Raw genomic sequence first — 19,457 nt, forward strand, 5'->3', positions numbered from 1 at the left:
CCGGGATGGGCGGGGCGAGGGCGGGCTTCCGTGACTGGCGGCAACGGGAACCAATTGTCGAGCGGCTCCGCCTCCTGCTGGGTTTGAATTCCGCGGGGTCCAACGGCTCCAGGGTAGAGTCCGGCGGAGAGTGAAGGGCTTTCGCTGCTGGTTGCCATCCTCCGTCCCGTGCGTGCGAGGTGGAGGGTCTCGACTCCTGACTGCTTGAAGCGTCCGCCATGAGGAGAAGGTACGGGTCTCTTACGGGAGGGAGGGAGGGAGCCACTGTCGAGGTGCAGATCTGGTGCTGGGTTCGAGAGCCCGGGAACGCAGCGTCCGAGGCTGGGGGTGCTGGAAGCGGGGCTCCGGAGGGCAGGGAGCCCGAGGCGGCCGCCAGGCGAGCGGCGGCCGGGCAGCGCGGGTTGACAGGCTTCTTCCAGGCCGGGGCGGGCGGGTGTCGGGCCCAGGCGCGGCCGGGCGCAGGTGCGAGCCCGGCGGCTGCAGCCGCCGCAGACCCCGACTGCTCGGCCGCCCCGGCTGGCTGCCCAGCCTGTCCGTCACGGCGTCGACTTCGCATTGCTCTAAAGCCTGTAATCCCACGGCTCGGGGGGCCGGAGCGAGACTGACTCGAGTTGAGACTAGGAGAAGTAAAGAGTTTTCGAAAAGCCGCCCGAGTTTTAATTGCATTTATTCGTGTCTGCTCCTCTGGGTTGGTTTTACGTAAATTGGAAAGATGACTTGATTTCCTTGCAAGTTAACAAACTCAGATTATGGAATTCTTCTCCGGGCGTTTCAAGATCCCCAGGTACGGCTTGGGAGTGTCCAGTTTGAAATCCGACCAGAACTGACTTTTTAGGCAAGAGTCTGAATGCTGGTTTTCGCACTTCTGAAATAGTATCAGTGCTTAGGGCTCTTGCGTTGAGGCTTTACAGATGTCTTCTGAAAGTGAAGTACTGGGAGATTTAGTATTAGCCTGTAGTTACTGGTCAAATTGAATACCTACCAAGGCTTTGTAATTTTTAGGAATCTTAGTTCCGGGAATTTTGATAGTTTTTTTGGTTTGTTTGTTTGTTTGTTTGTTTGTTTGTTTTATCCCTAGATACTTGACCTTAAGACACTGGGAACAGAATGGGAACGATTAATAAATAGTATTATGAAAACAAACTGAGTACAAGGCTAGGGATTCCAGATACTCTCATGCGAATGACATTATACTTAAGCTCATTATACTTAAACTCTTCTGGGATTAAGGGTGCATTGTGAAGACTAGTAAAATCCTAAGTGACATGGAAAGGAAGCTTGTAATCAAAGTATATTTGGGTATGGTGACCCTCACCTGTAATGTACAAATTTCAGAAGCCCAGGGCAGGAGAGCTCCAGGCATCCTACACCATATAGAGATCTTGTCTCAAAACAGGAACAAAGAGCTGGCTGTATACATCTGTACTCCCACTACTTTCTTGGGAGGTTCTGAGTTCAAGGCCTGACTGGCCTAAAAGTTACCCTGTCTCTTCAAGAAAGAAAGAAAGAAAAAGTAATATAAAGTCTTCCAGTATGAGTTTGTTCAAGCATCTTCTTTGCTTTTTTCTTTTTGAGACAGGAAGGCCACACCAAGCCTCCTTTGCTTGGTTTCAGTTGGATTTGAGAATTTATGTCTCAATGTTTTGTTTTGTTTTGTTTTTTAAGATTTCTTTATTATTATTTATTTATTTGAGGGAGTGCTTTTAAAACAGGGTCTCTACACAGCCCTGGCTGCTCTGGAACCCACTATGTAGACCATTCTGACCTCAAACTCACAGAGCTGCAATTGCCTCTGCCACCCTGAGTGCTGGGATCACAGGTGTGCCAGCGCACCCTGCTTTATACTCAGTGCTCCTAACCTCTGAGCCATCTCGCCCAGGCCCCCTTCACCACATCTTTCCTCATTTTGTGAGACCCTCATTCATAGTTGTTCCTTAAATGTGAAAGGAGGAGTGGGCATGGTGGCACATACCTTTAATCTCAGTCCTCTGAAGGCAGAGGCAGGTGGCTCTCTGAGTCCCAGGCCAGCCAGAACTATATAGCGAGTTCTGGCTCAGAAACCAGCAAAACATGAAAGGAATGGCTCTGAATTCCTGCCAGTGATCCCTACACTCCTAACTTTCAGATAACTCTCAAGGCCACTTGGGTTCAGTAACATAAAAAACCATCTCTCCTTTTTTTTTTCTAATTAAAAACCTAGTGCAATGGGAAAAGAATTCGAGCACATATTTCTCTAAATGGGATCTATAAATGGCTGGTTGTTCAGCATGAGTCATCAAGGAAATCTAAGTCAAAATCACAACGAGATACCACTTCATATAGACACCAAGCATATGTGGCATGCACCTTTTTAAAAAATATTTGTTTATTATGTATGTATTATGCATGTACACCTGCATGGCCGAAGAGGGCATCAGATTCCAGTATAGATGGTTGTGAGCCACCATGTGGTTGCTGGGAATTGAACTCAGGCCCTCTGGAAGAGCAGACAGTGCTCTTAACTGCTGAGCAGTCTCTCCAGCCCTGTGGTGTGTGCCTTTAATCCCAGTACTTGGGAGGCAGAAGCAGGCCAATCTCCAGGTTGGAGCCCACCTGGTCTATGGAGCAAATTCCTGTGTAGCAGTGGGCTACACAGAGAAGCCCTGCCTTGGGGGAAAAAAGAACAGGTGTTGGTGAGAGACTAGACCCTGCTGTACTGCTGGTGGAGTGAATGAATGTACCACATTGGTGTACAATCTCAGGCGGTTGCCATACAACCCAGCCCTTCCACTGCTAGGAAGTGAGAAGACGTTCACACAAGTTTGTATCAGAATCTTGTGTTTTATTAAGAAAGGTTCTGTGTAGGCTGGACTGGCTTCCAACTCACTAAACAGTCAAGGAGTTCACTTTTAATTACATGTGTGTTTCTGTGTGGTTCAGTCACCAACAGAGGCTGGAGGTGCTGATTTCCCTGGAAGTGGAGTTACATTACACATGATCGTAATCCACGTGATACAGCTGCTGGGAACTGAGCTCCAGTTCTCGGGAATGCACTTTTTGTTTTGGTTTCTCTGGACAGTTTTTATTTGTTTGTTTGTTTGTTTTTGTGAGAGAGAGTTTAGAGAGTGTGTACAGCCCTGGCTGTCCTTGAACTGGCTCTGTAGAACTCCCACGTGCTGGGCTTGAAGGCATGTTCCGCTGCCTGGCTGAGGAGATTAATCCTAAAGTAAAAGATTTTCATCATAGATAAAATACTGCTGAAGTTGGTGACATGGAAGGTGGGAGCAGAGCCCAGAGGGTGAGGTCATCCTTGGCTACAGGAAAACCCTGTCTCAGGGAAAGGGGTCACTGTGTTTGACTTCTTTCTTTTCATTTATCGTAGTTCAACATATTGTTTGTTTTTTACATTTATTTTGTGACGGTTGGAATGCCCTTGCCACAGTGTGAAATGAAGGTCAGAGGCCAACATGTAGGAGTCAGTTTTTTCCTACCATGTGGGTTGTAAGGATCCAACTCAGGTTGTTAGTCTTCACATGTTGAGGCTTTTTGCCAGCCTAGCATGTTTTGAGCTTTAGCAGTGTCGCATGTAATTTGTACCTTTTTATTGCTATGTTATCTTGTAGGAATGTAGTGATCCATTTTTTTAGACATGCAAGCTGTTACCATTTCCCACGCTATGACTAAATACATCTATGTCATTCTTTTGTTTTTCTTTTTCTTTTCTTTTTGATTTTTCGAGACAGTTTCTCTATGTGTACTTTTGGCTATCCTAGAACTCACGTTGTAGACCAGGCTGGCCTCAAACTCACAGAGATCTGCCTGCCTCTGCTTACCGAGTGCTGGAATCAGAGGGGTGTGTCACCCCGCCTGGCACTCTTTTCTTTTTCTCTCTCTCTTGTTTTTTTAAGATAAAGTAGCTTTTGCCATGTCTCCCAGATCCTCTAACCACTTTTTAAAAATTTATTCATTCATTTATTTTAATGTATGGCTGTATTTCATTTGTGTGCCTAGTATCCTCAATGGCCAAACGACGGAATTGGATCCCCTGGAACTAGAGTTGTAGATGGTTTTGAATCATCATGTGGGTGCTAGGACCAACATCCGGGTCTTCTGGAAGAAGATCCAGTGCTTTTAACCATTGAGCCACCTATGCAACCCTCCAAGCATAGAACAAAACACAACAACAACAAAACAACAACAAAACAGGGTCTTTGTGTATGCTGTCCTGGAACTCGCAGTGTAGACCAGACTGACCTTGAGCTCACTCTCCTGAATTCGCTTCCTAAGTGTTGGGATTGCAGGCATGTACCACCATGTCCAACCCAACATTTCTAAATGAAATTTATCAATTTATACAGCAAACATATCAGGAATGCGAGAATTCGTTCTTCTGTTTATTTGCCATCATGTGATGTCTTTCTTTTTTAAACATGCATTGGTATTTTGCCTGCATGTATGTCTGTGTGAGAGTGTCCGATCCCCTGGAACAGGACAGTTGTAAGGTGCCATGTGGATGCTGGGAATTTAACCTGGCAGCCAGTGCTCTTAACTGCCGAGCCATCTCCAACCTGTGATGATGTCTTTTAAGTTTAGTCTTTGAATTACGGGTTGTAATTTAAGCATCAAACTCGGTGTTGTGGTTGCACGTTTGTTTGTTTGTTGAGACAAGGTATAACTTTGGCTGGCCAGGAACTCCTCAGTAGACCAGGCTGGCCTAGAACTTACAGAGATTTTCCTGTCTTCTGAGTGCTGAGACCAAAAGCTTGTGCCACCACCGCCTGGCTTGTGGTGCACATTGGTAATCTCAGCATTCTGGAGGCCAAGGCAGAAGAATCTTAGGCTTTACAGGCACAAGCCACCATGCTCAGCTCTCTGCCAGCTGTTTTCGGGAGCTTCTTACCAGGAAGCTCTTATGTTAGCGTTTATTTTACGGTTACCTTGTCTGGCTTCTCTTCTATAAAAGCATTTGTAATTGAGCATTGTACTGCCATACATAGAATCATTCAACAAAGTCATTGGCTCTTAATTCAGATGAATGTAATAATTTTGCTAGTGTTGCATTTAGGAGGCACAGAGAATGGCCAGGAATTCATTAAACTGGTATGCTCACTCTGAGTTTATTTTACTGTCAAGGCCTCTTGGGAAACTACTCAATTCAGTTCCTGGAAATAGTGCTTTTAGTCTTGAGGCAGTGATGCTGCATCTTACAAGCAAAATGGTTTTATATTGATTTTCAGTGAGGTGCTAGCAGAGGAGTCCATCCTATGCCTGCAGAAAGCTCTAACCCACCTTCGGGAAATATGGGAATTAATTGGGATTCCAGAGGAACAGCGATTACAAAGAACCGAGGTTGTAAACAAGCATATCAAGGTGAGTCAACTGGGGTCGGTGTCTGCTGTGAGAACAGTAGTGATGTTGCCGCCTTATTTGAGATAGCGGGCAGACTGATATTTGGAGTATTGGAGGCATGACTTAGTTGGTAAAGGACCCACAACTCCATGATATAAACCTGAAGACCTGAGCTCAGTCGCCAGAACCCATATAAGGTGTAAGGGGGATTGACTCTTTAAAGAGGAGGCTCTTCTCAACTCCACATTATGAACACACATAATAATAAATCAATTTTAAGAAGAAATAATACCTAGTCATTTACATTAGGATATCACAGGCTCTTCCTGGCTTTATTTGTCTAAAATTTGAAGTTATGGGGTTTTGATACTAATGCTGGTTGGTTTTGTTGTGGGTTTGTTTTGTTTTTGTTTTGTTTTATTCCCAGTAGCTCCAAACCTTTACCAACTGTTTTCTCACTTGTAGGATCTTCTGGATAGGATGATTGCTGAAGAGGAGAGCCTGAGGGAAAGGCTTCTCAAAAGCATATCCATCTGTAAGAAAGAGCTGAGTACCTTGTGCAGTGAGTTACAAGTGGAGCCATTTCATGTATGTGGTGGTACAGAGATTGGGTTGGGTCTAAGACACAGGAGTACATTTTAACCTAGGACTGTAAACGGAAAGCTTTCTTGGAGGAGTAGGGCTAGACATGACAAATGCGAAAGATAGAGTTATCCTAGTGAAGTAAGCAGGTAATAGGTTATCAAAAACTTCTTGCTGTATTTCTGTTTTATAGAGCATAATAATGTTTTTAAGTTAACTTTGAGGAAAAGGTAGACATAAATGGTCTTTATTAGAAAGAGAGGAATGGGGGAACATTGAAGGAATGGATTTGTTGGTAAAGTCCTTCCCTCAGAGGCATGGGAACCTGAATTCAATCCTCATATCCCTGAAAAGAAGCCAGATATGTTGGCATATGCTTGTAACCTCAGGACTGGGGAGCCAGAGACAGGTGGATCTCTGAGGCTTACTGGCTAGCCAGCCTAGCCAAGTCCATAAGCTTCAAACCAAGAAGAGGCCTGTCTCCAGGGGGCTAGAGGGGGTGGGACAACTTAGGGAATGGTTTAGCAGTTACACTTATTGCATAGGAGCTGGATTCAGGTCCTAACACATGTGGTGTCTTAGAAGTGTCCTGAACTAGGGGCTGGAGAGATGGCTCAGAAGTTAAGGGCACTTCCAGAGGTCCTGAGTTCAATTCCCAGCAATCACATGGTGGCTCACAACCATTTGTAATGAGATCTGGTGCCCTCTGCTGGTGCATAGGCACACATGCAAGTAGAATTCTATATAAATATAGGAATCCTATATAAATATTTTTTAAAAAATTTTTAAGATTTATTTATTATTTATACAGTGTTCTGCCTGCACATACACCTGCAGGCCAGAAGAGGGCTATTTGAGTACTATATTGAAAGGAAAAACTCTGGTTGTGTTAGTTCTTGAAATATAGTTTCTGCTGAGTGCATATTGCTTTTGCCACATTGTAAAGATTAAAAATCATGAAATCTATTAAATTGGAGACCACTGCACTATACACTTGAAGAATAGAAAAGATAGTATGTAAGGTAATGATAATTTAAGGGTATTTTACCATAGTAAAGAAAAATGGAAAAGGAAGTTGGTCATGGTGACCCACCAACCTGAAACAAAGGCAGGAAGATTGGGACTCCAACGTCTTCCTTGGCCACATAGTACAAATCAAGAGAAAGAAAAGGCTCTGATATCCTATTCCTACTGGAAACCTTCGGAGATCTTCAAGTTCCAGACCAGGCTGGCTTTGAACTCACAGAGATCTCCCCGCTTCTGCTTTTCCAAGTGCTAGAATTAAAGGTGTGCATAGCCATGCCTGGAAACTGCCTTGTTTGTAAATGGAAACATTGTTACTCGAGTTTTCTCCCAGTCTCCTTCCCTCCTTGGACCTTAAATGGTCATATGTTATTTCATCCAGGAAGAGAGAGAAACAACTGTCTTACAACTAGAAAAAACTTTGCGCACTCAAGTAGAATTGATGAGAAAACAGAAAAAGGAGCGAAAGCAGGAACTTAAGCTACTTCAAGAACAAGATCAAGAACTCCGTGAAATTCTTTGTATGCCTCCCTGCAACGTGGACAGCACCTCTGTCCCTACCTTAGAAGAGCTGAACCTGTTCCGGCAACATGTGGCGACTCTGAGGGAAACGAAGGTATGCTGCCTGGATTCATCCTACCCTAAAACTTTACTTGGCCTCTAGCTATCTTTAATTTTGTTTTTGTTTTTTTAAGGAATCTAGGCATGAACAATTTGTCAACCTTAAGAAACAAATCATATTGTGTATGGAAGAATTAGAACACAGTCCAGATACAAGCTTTGAAAGAGATGTAGTGTGTGAAGATGAAAGCGCCTTCTGTTTGTCACTGGAGAATATCGCAACACTACAGAAGCTGCTACAGCAGGTAACACCGCTCCAGCTGATTCTGTACCACCTCAGTAGTAGTCACTAATGTGAAAAGAACCAGCAGCTTTTTTTTAGTCTTAAACAAGGGGTCAGTGTAAGAGAATAAGCGAAGACAACAATATGTAATATGTGTTTTTTTGTTTGTTTGGCGGGGTTGGGGGAGGACACAGTTCAAGGGTCAGTTGCAAGTGTTGACGCTAGGAGCTGCACACCTTGCTGAAGCAAGCTCTCAGTGGCACTAGTGCTCACTGACTAGACTAGGCTTGCCGCCAGTGACCTTTACGGGCCATTCGCGCGTCTCAGGTGCCAACACACAAGCATGCCCTACTTTTCTAATGCAGGTTCTGGGGATTGAACTCAAGTCTTTATGCTTGAATGGCAGGCACTTCACTGACTGAGCTAACTCCCTAGCTCCTATTTTAGTGGTGGAGATCAAATTCAAACCTTGCAGTCTCATAGATCAAAGATTGTATCATTGAGCTCTATCCACAGTCCTGACCTTTTTTTTTTTTTTTTAGAAAAAGCCTAAGCCACCTTTTGTGTGAATAAGAAACATAATATTCTTAGAATATTAAGTTTAAATTTTAGTTGAAACAGTATTAGCCATTTTAACTAGCCTAATGTTTAATAATAAAAAAATTTCAAAATTTGACTCTTCTAAGTTGGGTGTGGTGATACATGACTTTAAACCTAGCACTTAGGCTGAGGCAAATGAATCTCTGAATTCCAAACCAGCCAGGGCTACATAATGAAGATCCTGCCTTAAAACAACAACAAATCGAATCAAAACTTGAATCCTGTTCTAGGTCTGATATCCTATGACAATGACAATCTGTTTTGTTGTTCTCTTTTGTTTCTTTCTACATGGCCTGTCTGTAGACCAGGCTGGCCTTGAACACGCAGAGAACAAGTCTGCCTCTGCCTCTGCCTCCGGAGCGCTGGGAATAAAGGCGTGCGCCACTACTATCCAGCAGCAGTGGCAGTTTTACCACAATATATGTTTAGATGGCAAGAAGACATGTCTCTTATCCCTTAATGTGAAAATATAATAGCACACACATAAAACTATAATCCAGTATTCAGGAAGCTGAGTCAAAGTTGAAGCCAGCCTATACTACATAGAGAAAATATATGAATTTGATAAAAGTGCTTTCTCTTATGGGTCCAGATTTTTTCCTCTGAGGAATGAGAAGGTCAATCTTTGATCTTTTGGTATAACCACTGCCTTTTCTTGTTAAAGCTGGAAATGAAAAAATCACAAAATGAAGCAGAGTGTGAGGCCCTCCGGGCTCAAATCCGAGAGCTCTGGGATAGGTTACAAATACCTGAAGTAGAGAGAGAACCTATGGCTGCATTTATGACTGGATCAAAAGCCAAAATCAGGAATGCGGTAAGAAAACCAATGGATGCTGGGTAAATATTGCTCTCAAAGCATTTCTGGGTCTAGTCTAATGTCCTTAACTAGCTAATCTCTTGGGCCAGCAAAGACATGTTCTATTTTGGCACATTTTTGTGGGCATGTTTTTTAGATTCTGGCTCTTATAATGTTGTTATAAAGCATGCCGGTGATTTACCTGTATAGCTTCATGTTGTAACTTTATTTAAATGTGGAAAGACAAACAGGTAACTATAAAAGTATGGCTCTATAACCTTTGTCTTTTTTCTTTCAGCTGCAGTTAGAAGTGGATCGGTTAGAAGAACTGAAAATGCAAAACATAAAGCAAGTGATTGAGACAATTCGAGTGGAGCTGGCTCAGTTCTGGGAGCTGTGTTTCTATAGCCAGGAACAGAGGCAGGCTTTTGCCCCTTACTATTCTGGTTAGTACAGAGGTGATGATCTCCATGCGCCTTTTATAAGCTCAGATACCAAGAAGTTCTGCATTTCCACTTTTGAGCAGATACAGCCAAGCCTCAAAAATATTACCTCATTCAATTTTCATGCCATGAGAAAAGGGCCATAAACCAAATCTTGAGCAGCTGAATGCAGAGGTAGAATAGCTAAATGTCTTTGTCTGAGCTCAGGGAGTTGCAAGCTGTCATAAACTGATAAGAGGTGAAAGTGTCCTAACAAAATAACAGCTGTTTATATAGTTTATGTAGCCCACCTAATCTTCTACTGGCTTTGCAAGGCAAAAAGGAAGAGTATGAAAAACAGAAGAAAGAGACACTACATTTTAGAGAATGTTCTTTGTTTCAGGCTATGTTTTTATTTGTTTGGTTTTTTGGGGGGTAGAGTTTCTCTGTGTAGTTTTGGCTGTCCTGGACCAGGCGTGGTAGTACACACCTGCAATCCCAGCCCTCATGGAGGTAGAGGCAGGCAGATTTCTGTGAGTATGAGGCCAGCCTGGTCTACAAAGCCAGTCCAGGACAGCCAAGGCTACACAGAGAAACCCTGTCTCAAAAAAAAAAAAAAAAAAAAAGATTTATTTTTACTTTATTTATTTCAATGTCAGTATTTTATTATGAGGAAGAAAACCTTTTACACTGTAGGGTTAGTATCTTGGAATGCCAAACACTATAGTGGTAGTTCTTAACTTCCTAATGCTTTGACCCTTTAATATAGTTCCTCATGTTGGGGTAAGCCCCAACCATAAATTTTGTTGCCACTTCATAACTGTAATTTTGCTACTGTTTTGAATTGTAAATATCTGATATGTAGGATATATGATATGTGATTGTGATGAAAAGGTTGTTCCAATCCCAAAGGGATTGTTCCAATCTCAACCCATAGGTAGGTTGAGAACTGCTACACTAGAGGAATTATCAAACAAACAAACAAACCAACCTACTGAACTTGGCTGGGCAGTAATGGTGTACGTTTTTAATCCCAGCACTCAGGAGGCAGGATCAGGCAGATCTTTATGAGATCAAGGACAGCCTGGTCTATAGAGTGAGTGTCAGGACAGCCAGAGACAGACAGACAGACAGAGGAACTCTATCAACCAAAAAATAAAAATAAAAACTACTAAACTTGTCTGTTACAGAGGACTACACAGAAAACCTGCTCCATCTTCATGACACTGAAGTTATACGGTTAAAAAACTACTATGAAGTTCACAAGGAACTATTTGAAGGGGTCCAAAAATGGGAAGACAGCTGGAAACTTTTCCTAGAGTTTGAGGTAATATCCTTGTTTTATCTCTTTTTCTCTAGAGTGAAATGAACACCATGAAAGCAGGCCAGGTATGATAGCCCAAACCTGTAATCCCAGCATTTGGGAAGCTGAAAGATTGTCATGAGTTCTAACCTGGACTCTGCTTAAAGTGAAAGCAAAAAACATTACAAATAGAGAAGTCAGACTCTGAAGTGAGAAAGACTGAGGCTTACAGGTAGTCCTCTGGTAATCCTTACTTTTGGTTGAAAGCAAAGAGAAGTCACGAACAGGTGTGAAGCAGATTCCCTGGTTCACAAGCCCACATTTAAGAGGGAAGGAAATAAGAGATCAGTGCCTCCTGCAGTTGTACCTGTCAGATATTATATAAAAAATGTTACTGATTCCCTGGCCTAGTTTTGAGTAGTACACCTAATTTAAGGTTATGTACTCATTGCTTCCATACATTAGAAAATAACAAAAATTAAAAAGTTAAAAAGAATGACAGATGTGTGTGTTGCTGAGGATTAAACCCAGGGTATTCTGCATGTCCTACCATTCAGCTACATCCCAGCCTGACCGTTTGCACTGTCTAGAAATGCTGGCGATTTAACCCAGGCCTTCACATGTGCTAAGTATAAGTGGGCTGAAGTTCACAGGCAAGTAAAGGCACCACATTAATTTTTTAAAACAAGGTCTCATCAAGCAGTGGTGGCATAGGCCTTTAATCACAGCACTTGGGAGGCAGAGGCAGGTAGATCTCTTACACAGAAGAAACTCTTAAAAAAAAAACAACAACAACAAAAAAAAAAACCAATAAGGTCTCGCTCTGTAGCTCCAGCTAGAACTCACAGAAATCTGCCTACCTCTGCCCACGGTACTGGGATAAAGGCTTGGGACAACATTCCTAGGTTATAACATTCCAACAAAGAGAGCACGAATTATTTACTGTGTATGGGTGTATGCTTTGTGAAGCACATGCTGGAATTCACTCTATAAACCACGCTGGCCTTGAACTCAGTAACCCGCCTGTTTCTGCCTCTGGACTGCTGGGATCGAAGGCATAAGCTGCCGCCACCAAGCGGATTTTCTCTTTTTAAGTGGCGTAGCTACTGGAAAGTTGCCTATGTTCCTATAAATAACCCTTCACTTGCCTGGGCAGTTTAATTCCAGCACTTGGGATGCAGAGACAGGTGGATCTCTGAGTTAGACGGTCTACAGAGAGTTCTAGCACAGCCAGGGCTGCACAGAGAAACCCTGTCTGGAAAAACCAAAAAAAGGCGGAGAACAAGACACCTGATATTAATTTCTGGCTTGTACATGTGCACCACACACAGGAACACATACACACACCACATAAAACATCAAGACCAGAGACCTATTACAGACACCAGTTACTTCTAAGACTCCTCATCAGATAACTTTTTTTTACAAGTTTTGTATTATTGTCTACTCAAAAATGAGAAGCACTAATTTTCTATGCCTTGAGCATTATACCCAGAGATCCCTGGCTGTCTTGGACTCACTTTGTTGACCAGGCCTCAAACTCATCAGTCTGCCTGCCTCTGCCTCCCTAGTGCTGGGATTAAAGGCATGTGCCACCACACCTGAATCCACCTTCTTCTTTTTGAAACAAGGTTTCTGTGTGCCCTGGAACTCTCTGTAGACTAGGCTGGTCTCAAACTCACAGAAAACTCCGTGCTTCTGCCTCCTCTTACCGTGGAGCTCATAAATTAGTTAGACTGGCTGGTCATCAAACCTCAGGATCCATGCTGCTGTCCAACAGCCCCAACCCCTGAGCGTGGGGTTACAGGATGTGCTGTCCCATGCAGCTCTTACATGGCAGGCACTTTACTGTGTCATCTCCCCATCCCTCAAGGTTTTACTCTAATAAGTGTATTTTTCACAGAAAAAAGCTTCAGATCCAAGTCGGTTTACAAACAGAGGGGGAAATCTTCTAAAAGAAGAAAAGGAACGTGCAAAGCTCCAGAAAACACTCCCGAAGGTAACTTTGTTTATAAGATACCTTATTCTTCGTCTTTTCTAAACATAGGAAGGACAGCATGAGCATGTATTGGGCCTTTATTTGTAGCAACTGATATATCAGAGTATATGAATTTTCTAGGGCTGCCACAGTTAAGTACCAGAGATTAGTTGGCTTAGAACACCAGAAATTGACCTGTTTAATGAGCTCAAGGTGTCTTTGATAGGGTTGAGTATCTTCTGAGTCTGTGCTTGACTAAAGAGATGGCTCTCTTTTGTTCTTGTGTCTTCATATGGTCTTTCTCTGGGTCTTGGTCCTAATTACTACCAATCCTATGATTAGGGCCTGCCCTAATGACCTTATTTGAACCCACTTACCTTCTTAAAGTCGTCTCTATATGATAGCAATGCAGTGTCCATACTGTCAAGACTTCAGTGAACACTCTAGGATAACAACTGCGTCTTTGTGATAGGCAAACCTCTACAAAAAGTGCTGTGCTTTATTATTGTCCGTGCATTTCATTTATTCATACCATTGTCCAGTATCCCTAAAGGTTATATTATTTCCATGTATAGAGATGAGTGGACTGAGGTTCAACTTACCCCCTTTTAGGGCTGGTTAAGAGGTTGATTCCACATTGGATCACCCTGATAGTGTTCCCTAATTCTGTTTACAGAGCACCCTGGCTAGCAGTGGTGGCACAGGCCTTTAATCCCAGCTCTCAGGAGCAGAGGCAGGTGGATCTGAGTTTGAAGCCTGCTTTGGTGTACAGAGTGAACTCCAGAACCGCCAAGGCTACACAGAGAAACACTGTCTCGAACCTCTCCAACTCCACCCCCCCCCCAAAAAAAAAAAAAATTACCCTATCTAGATGATGTTGGTTTTCCCAATGCTGTTTCCAGTGTTAGTTATCAAAACCTCCATTTTTAGACTGGGTTTTGCCATTTTTCTTTCTTTAGTGTGTGTCTAAATGAACTCTCTAGTCTGTGATTTCCGTTTGACCCAGTCTGTATCCATGTGGGTCTGGCTATCAGAGGTTGATGACACTCTGGGAAGGAGTCTTTCTTTAGGATAATTACTTTGTTTGAGATTAACACCAAAGGTTTGAAGTAAATAACATGTCCTTGTTTCCGGCCAGCTGGAAGAGGAGCTGAAAGCACGGATTGAAAAGTGGGAACAAGAGCAGTCAACAGCATTTGTGGTGAATGGGCAGAAATTCATGGAGTATGTTACAGAACAGTGGGAATTACATCGGTTGGAGAAAGAAAAAGCCAAACAGGAAAGGGTAAGCTGTGCACACAAATTAGGAAAAAAGGATCACAATTAGAGTGGTCCTGCATCTCTGCCGAAAATCACAGTTTATTGAATAGGTAGATTGCAGCAGCTCCGTCTACCTCAGGTCACAGAGATTTTACCTGGGTTTCTGGCCCTGCTGTCTTAACGGGGTCAATCATTGTTTCACACAGCAACTGAAGAACAAGATACAGACAGAGACGGAGATGCTATTCGGCAGTGCTCCCCGGACACCTAGCAAGAGACCAGGATTTACTCCTAACAAGTCAGGCAAAGTACGCAAGGTAACTGTCTTCATGCTGCTGCTCCTCACAAGGGAGCAGGGAAGCTCGGGCAAGGTCTTTGCTTGTTACTGCCCTCTACCCTGCTAAGAAGGCAAAAGGAGTTCTGTCTTTCTGGGCTGAGTCCATTTGAGAACAAATGGGAAAATACTTTAATGCTGAGTAGCAGCTTCTAGTGAGAATCAAAGAGTAGCCAACTCTGCCAATAATCAAGACCTTACATTAAACTCCCAGTGGCTAATAATTGCCACAACATTCTGTGGTAACGTTCATCCTGTAATTCCAACAGGTGGTCACAGTCAGTACTAGATGAACCTTCCATGCTTCTAATAAGTGACTCTAGAATGCTGGCTGGGGTTAGAGGTATGAACCACCACACCCAGATTGCTGAACATATTTAAAAATTAAGTAGTGCTTGCAAGTTCCTGGTTCAATCCTTAGCATTAAAAAAAGTTTATTATTTTATGTAGTATAATGAGCATGCATTATGTAAAATGTAGTTTTAATAAATTTTGACGAACATACACCGTGAAACTATCACTTTGATGAAGACAATGGACATACCATGGCTCTAAAAGGCCCCTAGCGGCAGTTTGCTAGGGTCTGAGGTAGAAGGAAGGGAATACAATCAGGTATTTACTGTCACAATAAATCTGCATTTTCTAATAGACTTTTGTACATTTTATACAGGTATCCTCATGCAGTCTATTTTGTAGGTTTCTTTCACTTAGTATGTTTGTGAGATTCATCTGCATTGTAGCATGTACTCAGTCATTCGTCTTTATTACATATGCATTAAATACTGCTCGATAATCTGCTTGTCCAGGCACCTGTCAAGGGATATTTACTTCTAAAAACTGCCATAAACGTGTAAGTCCTCATATGGATATATGTTTGTTTCTCTTTGGGTCACATAGTACATGTCTTGTGCCCTAAGTAGGTATATAACTGTGTAGCTCCATCAGATTGGTATGAATAGGCTTTGAAACAGTTCTTGAGTTTCCTTCCAAGCTGTGCAGTATTGTGCACTGCCAACTTTACTGTGGAAACTCATTTCCTGGACACTTGATGCTCACGTCTCTGCAGGGTAGAGCTGGGTTGTTGGAAAGGCCGATGTTGCTAACCTCACATCAATAATGCATCTGCTCCTAGATGAACACTACCACCATGTCCAGTGCTACGCCCAATAACAGCATCCGGCCTGTCTTTGGAACAGTGCCCCGCTCACCCGTGTCTCGGCTACCACCTTCTGGCAGCAAGGTCAGTATATTCTGTACAAACACATCCCTATTTGTTACCTGTTTTCCCAGAGGTCCTCCTCGGTCTAGTTTCGAAAATCTGGTGATCGTTGAGATTCTGAGAGTTAGGCCAGAGCCAGATGATCATTAGACCAGGGCTTTTGAAACTTTTTCCTTGCATGACCTCTTTCTACATAAGGAATAACCCTGGTTATATAAATATGTATGAAATACGGGTACACACTTGGCTACATGAGATCACATCTCAGATGCAAACCAAACATAGACAAAAAAGGAATTTATTTTAGGCTGGATTCGATGGTGTACACTTGTACTCCTCATATTTGGGAGGCAGAGGCAGGAGACTGACACTGTAAGGGACTTGCACACACACAGCTAAAACTGCACCTATTTTTTGTTTGGAGACAGGGTCTCACTGTGTAGTCTGGCTGTCCTGGACCTATGTAGACCAGGATCTCAGAGATCACCTGCTTCTGTTGGTGCCTAACTGCAGCATTTTTGAAGCCAGAAGTGTAGGACTATAGACATGAGTAATATAACTGGCCTTGGGTTTCCTGGGCGAGCGCATTCATTCTAAGGTGATAGGTAACATCGGTATCTCTCTTCTCTGCAGTCAGTAGCCACTTCTATGTATTCTGGAAAGAAAACCCCTAGAGCTGCTCAGCTTAGGGCCAACAAGGAGAACATGGATCTCAATGGCAGCATCCTGAGCGGTGGGTACTCTGGCTCGACGCCCCGCCAGCACAACTGCAGCATTAAGTCTGTTGCCAGCACCTATTCTGAGTTTTCGGTAATTCACCTTTTCTGATATCTACCAGTCTCTGGGGAGCACACAGTTGACAGAGCGGGGTATCTTCCCAAGGGCACCCAGGATATTCTGTCAGGATAATAACCTGAGGGCTGAGAATCCCTTTCCTGCCTTGACCATGTGGGTGGCTTGAAGGGGTGTACAGGAAGTTGAAGTCAGCAAGTAGACATCTGAGCCGAGTCCTTCTGCTCAAGCTGTACCACTCCCGGGTTGCAGGAGGTAACCTGCTAATGATTGCCCTGGTGCTCTCTTGGTGGAGTTCTTGGTAACTGTCTTAATTCTTTGTTCTTAGAAGGACCCATCCCTCTCTGACAGCTCCACTGTTGGGCTTCAGGTCTGTATGGCAACCCCTGCATGTCCCCTTTCCAAATTGGTCTGTTATGTGCTGGCTTCATTCCCATCTGGGCACAGAACTACACTAACCCATAGTCTCAGCTGTATCAACATAGAACCTTTTAAAACAAAGGAAGTAAGAATTCCTGTTATGGGCTTCAAAAATAAGTATCTGCTGTCTATTTCCAGTAGACTGACATGCTGGCTAGCAATAAAACATGTTCAGACTTGACTTGGATTCTCAGCCCCACGTAAGATTATGCAAAGATTTTTTTTTCTCCTTACCTACTTACAAAAAAAGAAAAAACCTGGCCCCCATCCCATCCCCACTTACCAAAGGCTTATAATGTGCTAGAAAAAGTAAAGGGCCCATCAAATGGGGATGGGAACCCCGGCTGTGTGCTGCTTTTACTGAGGCTCTTGGCTTGTGTGATTATTTCCTGGAGTATATACCTTACTAACCCTCACGGCTGAATCATCCCGTCTATGTAGGCTGGCCTATGCTTATTTCCTCCATTCTGCTATTTTTACCATACTGAGTTGCTAATACGTGTGGGAAGACTGACACTGTCTTTTCACAGTAGCCTTCAGTTATCCTTTTCTGAATTGGCTGACACTAGCTACAATGCCTTTTCCTTAACCATCTTTTTTCTCTTCCCTCCTATCTTCACTAGTGAGAGGTAAAGGCTGCCCCTTCCCTTGCAGGAGACACCAAGTTAAAATTTGAACTGCCTCCTCTTTTGGTAACATGGGGAAGGAGACTGGGACAAGGAAAGCATGGCCAGTTTGGAATGTGGAAAATCGTCATGTTCTGGCCTTTCTTCCCAATGACCTGGGTGGTGGTATTTCTAATAGGAGAAATGGGTGTATGTAGCTCTAGTTGGCTGATGCTGAATGACAGATCGAGCTTTCCCTTTTTTGCTTACTCAGCCAAAGCCCATTTTCTGCGTGAGGCACATCCATCTGTCTCTGGTTAGGCCTGGAGGTTTTCTTCTGACACCAGCAGCTATGGCTAACAAAGTCTATGGGGCAGCACAAAAGCCACTCACTCAGTGCTACTAACACCTGTCTTCCTCCGGGGCCCTTCATGCATGCTTAATCTTCTGCTTTTTCACCATGTACTCCAGCATGAGATCAAATCACCAGCAGGTTACAAAGCCCTCAGCCCCAGGGATTGGTAGATAAGTCCTCTGTCCCTTGTTTTACAAAGGGATCAAGAAACTAAAGCTGTAGCATGTGCAAGGCCCTGCAGGAAGAGGGAAAAAAAAAAAATGGAAAAAAAAAAATTGTTGCGCTCTCGCTAAAACAACTACAGGAGTACCTTTGTGAAATATAAGGGTTTCTCTTGGTGAAGGTTTAAGTTTGGACTGGCTGAGGATAAGAACGGGGCCTGTGTGCACATGTGCTAGGCTTGTGACTAACAGAATGGTGCTCGAGCTCCTCAGACTGTTCCTAACACGGCTGTGCTATGAACCCTCAGGGAAACTGCCTGGAGGCTTTGTGCTAACCCTTAACCACGTTTACAAGTGGAGGGGTACAAAGTAGTACTGTCACTGATGTTGCTTATTCTTCAACAGCGAGAACTTTCAAAGGCTTCCAGATGTGATGCTACTGCTCGAATCCTCAATTCAACCAACATCCAGTCCTGAGAATCCTTGACCAGTTAGCCAGCTGTGGCTTCCTGTGCCTACACTGGACTGACTGACTTATACAAGGGGTGACTTTATCGCTTTTTATCAGTTTAGATACGTCTGAAACAACCTTGGGCAGGTCTGTTACCATGGGCCTTAGACATGAGTGCAGCAGATGAGAGGTCCTCATCGGTGTAGCGAGTCCAGAGAGACATGTTTTTCAGTCAAGAGATACCTTGAAAGCTAGTTATGACAGTACAAATTTTAACATCTGGTACCTAATTTTTTTTCTCTACCCGGAAAGTCTGTTTAAAGATGACTGAGGGTTTGTCTTATTTCACTACTATATTGGAGAATAAGAAAATGATTATGCCCAGCCTTGAAGTATGAGACATGAAAAAATTGTGGCTTATAGACTTGGAATTAGCAGTTAACATCTTTTAAGTCTTTTTTGTTGTTTAGGAACATTAATGCTGTAGCGATGGTAGCTTTAATCTTCCCGGGGCCCGTGCTCTGCACTTTCCTACTGAGGATTTCTCGTGTTAGCATTGGAGATGGCTTGCCCTGCCGCAGGAACAGTAGTGCAGTCTTTTTGCTCGTCTGACCAGTCTGTCTTCAGTCTTCCATCCCTGTACTCACTATGACTAGTTCCATTTCCTGTAGTTCACAAGCAAATGAAGAGGCTGTCTGGGTGAGTTGAGCCATTCTGTCATGGACTCAGCAACTTTGCACATCCACAAGGAAGTTACTCCTGTGATCACGTCCTGAGTGAGACTCTCTTTACCTACCTAGCTCATCACTACCCTCCCCAAAGCCCTATTATTTATTCTTTCTCTGCCAGTGCCAGATCTATCAACACGATTGTTTGTTTACCCACATATATGTTTTTAAATGTATTAAAATAAAATGTATATATAGTTACCTTTCAAACACTACATTGTTTTCTTCTTCTTCTCCAAATCAATGTTTGGTTGAT

General features: G+C 43.3%; 1 protein-coding gene across 3 annotated transcripts; it reads left to right on the plus strand.

Moving 5' to 3' along the window:
- The first annotated feature begins 137 nt into the window (after positions 1-137).
- Prc1 (protein regulator of cytokinesis 1) lies at positions 138-19,411 on the plus strand. 3 transcript variants are annotated; one of them, XM_055623330.1, is made up of 15 exons: positions 138-229; positions 5,217-5,349; positions 5,794-5,916; positions 7,316-7,549; positions 7,629-7,799; positions 9,042-9,191; positions 9,472-9,619; positions 10,786-10,922; positions 12,802-12,897; positions 14,015-14,161; positions 14,343-14,453; positions 15,603-15,710; positions 16,323-16,499; positions 16,810-16,851; positions 18,428-19,411. In XM_055623330.1, exons 1-15 carry the CDS (start codon positions 219-221, stop codon positions 18,497-18,499), a joined length of 1,860 nt encoding a protein of 619 aa, XP_055479305.1. In that variant the 5' UTR covers positions 138-218; the 3' UTR covers positions 18,500-19,411. The 3 variants fall into 3 exon arrangements, with proteins under 3 accessions (XP_055479305.1, XP_055479306.1, XP_055479308.1); XM_055623331.1 differs by lacking the exon at positions 16,810-16,851; XM_055623333.1 differs by lacking the exon at positions 16,810-16,851 and having other exon boundaries at positions 16,323-16,422.
- Positions 19,412-19,457: the final 46 nt, after the last annotated feature.

Source organism: Psammomys obesus, unplaced genomic scaffold, assembly GCF_907164565.1.
Source record: "Psammomys obesus unplaced genomic scaffold, mPsaObe1.curated_primary_1811, whole genome shotgun sequence".
Classification (NCBI taxonomy): domain Eukaryota; kingdom Metazoa; phylum Chordata; class Mammalia; order Rodentia; family Muridae; genus Psammomys; species Psammomys obesus.